The 3,712-nt window shown below is 36.5% G+C and overlaps 1 protein-coding gene across 1 annotated transcript; it reads left to right on the forward strand.

Annotated features, from left to right (window-relative positions):
- On the forward strand, positions 1-3,712 carry LOC136803420 (protein ABHD8-like). Its single transcript, XM_067060141.1, has 5 exons — positions 1-755; positions 1,057-1,153; positions 1,663-1,776; positions 2,544-2,614; positions 2,817-3,712. Exons 1-5 carry the CDS (start codon positions 745-747, stop codon positions 3,019-3,021), a joined length of 498 nt encoding a protein of 165 aa, XP_066916242.1. The 5' UTR covers positions 1-744; the 3' UTR covers positions 3,022-3,712.

Consider the following 3,712-nt stretch of genomic DNA (forward strand, 5'->3'; position numbering starts at 1 on the left):
AAGTTAAATACACAAAGAAATAAATCATGAATTTGTTGTTTTAAATGGGTCATGTGATGTGGAAATGCCAAGAGCAGAAAATACTCCTGCAACATCAATCAACTCCAAAAACACTTCAGTGAGTGCCAGTGCTGTTCATCCTACTTGATTACAGGCTAGTTAAGAGAAATCCAGTCTACAAAATGAACGTGCAGTTGATCATTTATTCACATCCACCAATCGCTGCAAAGCATCTCTCTTCATCAATACAGGAGAAAATCGAACTATCCACGTGGTACATTATGCCCAACGAGAGCAAGACTTGTATACACAATCAACAGAGGATGAAAGTTATGAATCTAAAGTTATGTTATTCTTTATTCACGAAGTTGGTGGAACTATACAAATGTGGGAACCTCAGATACATTATTTCCTTACTCTTGGTTATGAAATTATAGCATTAGATTTGTTGGGGCATGGTCAAAGTGGGAAACCACGTGTATATAATGCATATCAATTCACAGAGCTGGCCTCTGATGTAATGTTTATTTTTGATCGATTTAGTAAACGTAGGAACGTTTTGATTGGACACTCTTATGGGAGTTCATTTTGCACAATGTTATCGAAAGAACGAGCACGTAAAGTTTGTAAAACTGTTTTAATTTCTGGTGGAGGACCAACATTATTGATGCCAGATCGTTGTAGTGCTTTTTGTTTACCATTACTGTACCTTTCTCTGTTTGTATACGAAAAAGTGTGGTCAAGATGTTTCAAAGGTAAAACCTTTTTCTTTTTCCGTACTTTGATGTTTGAAGAAAACAGGTTTCTGGATTTCAACCAGTAAATGTGGGAAAGCTATTTTAAAAGAAGGTTTGCATATAAATCAAAATAGTCACTGGGAAACCTGTTACCTCGTTTTATTCTTGTGAAAAGCTTTCTAGTAAATTTTTCATTTTTATTTTTCTTCCCAAGGGCTTAGAATATATAAATTAGATTGGATCATTTTACAATTTAATTGGGTAAGTAACGTAAAATTCAACGTTTTTAAAACGGTAAAATAATTACTCCATTTTTCAGAATGGCATTTCATGAAGAAACAAGTGATACTGTTCGTCAAAAGATTTCAACTTTTGAGATTTCATCTTTCGCCCTTAAAGCCATCATGCAAGGACAGGTAAAGTTTGAAGATCGAGTCTTATATAAATAAAAGGTTTACTAGGCCATTGCATCGATGTCATCTGACATCAAAACAACGATCTCAACTGAGAACGTTTGTTTGTAAACCTGATGAAGACCTAAACTAAGGAGGTCGAAAATATTGAATTTATATGAAGAACGATATAGAAATAATTCAAACATTCTCATCTAAAGTATGACAATCCAAGAAGTGAAGATAGTATCTTTTTCATTGAATGTGGTTGAAAGTGGTTTTGGTGGTTTTAGTGGTTGAAGTCTCTTATAGAGGGCACGGGGAGGAGGTGCTGAAATTCAGCAAAAATCTAAGAAAAGGATTAGTGATAAGTCGAGAAAAAGAGCCGATACTCGTACAAGCCACAAAAAAAATAAGAAAAAGATTGATGTTGATTTAAGGAAATACTGCTCTAAACGGCCTTCAATACGTAATAATACATACAAAAGATTCTAATAGCCATTGACTGGATGATATTTTGTTTTTTCTCACAGAACTGGTACGAGTCAACAGAGGAATATCATGCTAGTTTGATCTTACCTGTACTGTTGGTTTATGGGAAAGGTGACCAGTTTGTTACTCTGGGTGAAGAACAATGGATGCAAGAGGTAACTATCCCATAATGCATTTTGTTCTACATTTTGTTCCATACTTAACACGTTTGATGTAAAGCCTTTTTAAGAAATCTAAAACTTAACGTCTTGAAATTCCATCGAAATTTTGACTTTCACAGGCTCCTGTTGTCCCAGTTTTACTTCAAATGCCTTCAGTTCAGATTGTATACCAATCGAAGCGAATTTTACGTAAGGTTTTAAAAATGTAGTAAAATGTCAAAATGTTTTGTATCAAAAGTTATGGCCCTTTGAAGTACAAGCGGTATTTTGACCCCTCTATTACGAGTTTAGTCGTACATTAGCTTAGACAGGGGTGAAGAACGATCTGCGTAGGAGAGCAGATTTTAACAACAAAGTACTTACCTATTCGTGGTATAAAAACATAATTACTGTGTCGTTTAAATCATCTCTTCTAAGCAAATGTTCCTTCACCCCTATATGCTACTGTCGTAGTTGGCAGTGAACGTGTTAACATCTACCCCCTGTCACATCTACCTTGTGGGTGGTCTTGGGCTATTTCAAACAAAAAAGACCAGAATTCCGGCTACCGGTGAAATATCTGCTTCTGTTAAGGATAGAAAAAAAACTATCCCCCATCTTCATTGCCCATTGGGAGTGAGACACTAGAAATAAAGACCTGTCCTTTTTTCAACTTTTAAGTTCTATATTTAAGTTTTAGACCATAGAAAATACAAAATTACGCTATTACTGGCCTTTATTCTAATTAATTTTTTAATATCAACCCAAACTATTTTTAACAGACGATATTTGGTGCAGACTTGGAGGTTATCGAAGGCGCTGGTCACATGGTCATATTGGAAAAGCCTACACAGTATGTCATTTTTCTTATGTTCTTTATGTAATAGGGGTTGATATATTTTATGATATTCGTTACATAATGTTTTTTACGGAAGCACTCACTAATAAAAACTGAACACGCTAATAGCTACTGTATCAAGCTAATTTGAATTTCACACATTTCAGTGGACAAAAGCGCACGTGAATTAAATTTTTCATATATTTCTTCCGTTTAGCGTCAATGATGCTATTCACCGCTTTTTAAATCGTGATTCATCCACATGGTCATCCCACCCTGCTCCTGAAGAAAGACCGCCCGGACGTGGGGCGGCTTTTCAAAGTCCGCAATTGCTGGAGAATTCTGAAGCATCGGTTCGTTCTAATGGTGGACGACTTTCACGTTTATCGCGCACTTCAATACGCAGTAAGACTATGATGTAAGAAAAGGTGGAAGATTTTAACGTTGGAGCGGGATATTGTAACCATTCTCAATAATTTAATGCTTTGGATAACCAGTACTGCAACTCTTTGCCAGCTGAAATTTTTTGACTATATTCTACGAATGCGCAACAAAGAAAAGGGTGCGGAGAGTCTGACACTTTGATCAAATGATTATTTTTTCTTACGGTTGTATTTTATTGTTAATATTCAATTGAATATTTTTAACTGTATCATAAACTCATTTAACTCATATTTAAGAGAATGCCGAGTATAAACTTATCTGGCACCCAGATGGTGAAATTTTCACCCGACACACTAAAGCTCTGAAGGTCAGGAAAATTTTCAACATCTGGAAGGTTAAGATTACGAAATTTGGCAAGATCGCGTCAAGGATTTTGCCGCCAGAGGTCTGGTAACCCAGCCCTCGTTTTAGGGGATTGGTGGGTCCAACCGAAATATTTTTAGGTTTACGGGCAAAGGCTGTTGAAAACGACTGGGATGCGGCACATCAAAGGCCGACTATCATTCTTCTCCGATGGGAAATTGGCCCGCTTCCTTTAGAGCTTTAGCGTGGATGGCCGCCAATCCGCCATCGGAATATCAGATAAAGTATAAACCCATGGTATAGACATCGGGTTAAGACCAAATTCTAAAGTCGCGGACATCGTCATTGGTCTTTTAAAATGTGCAT

Source organism: Clytia hemisphaerica, unplaced genomic scaffold (genome assembly GCF_902728285.1).
Source record: "Clytia hemisphaerica strain Z4C2 unplaced genomic scaffold, Clytia hemisphaerica genome assembly, whole genome shotgun sequence".
NCBI lineage: Eukaryota > Metazoa > Cnidaria > Hydrozoa > Leptothecata > Clytiidae > Clytia > Clytia hemisphaerica.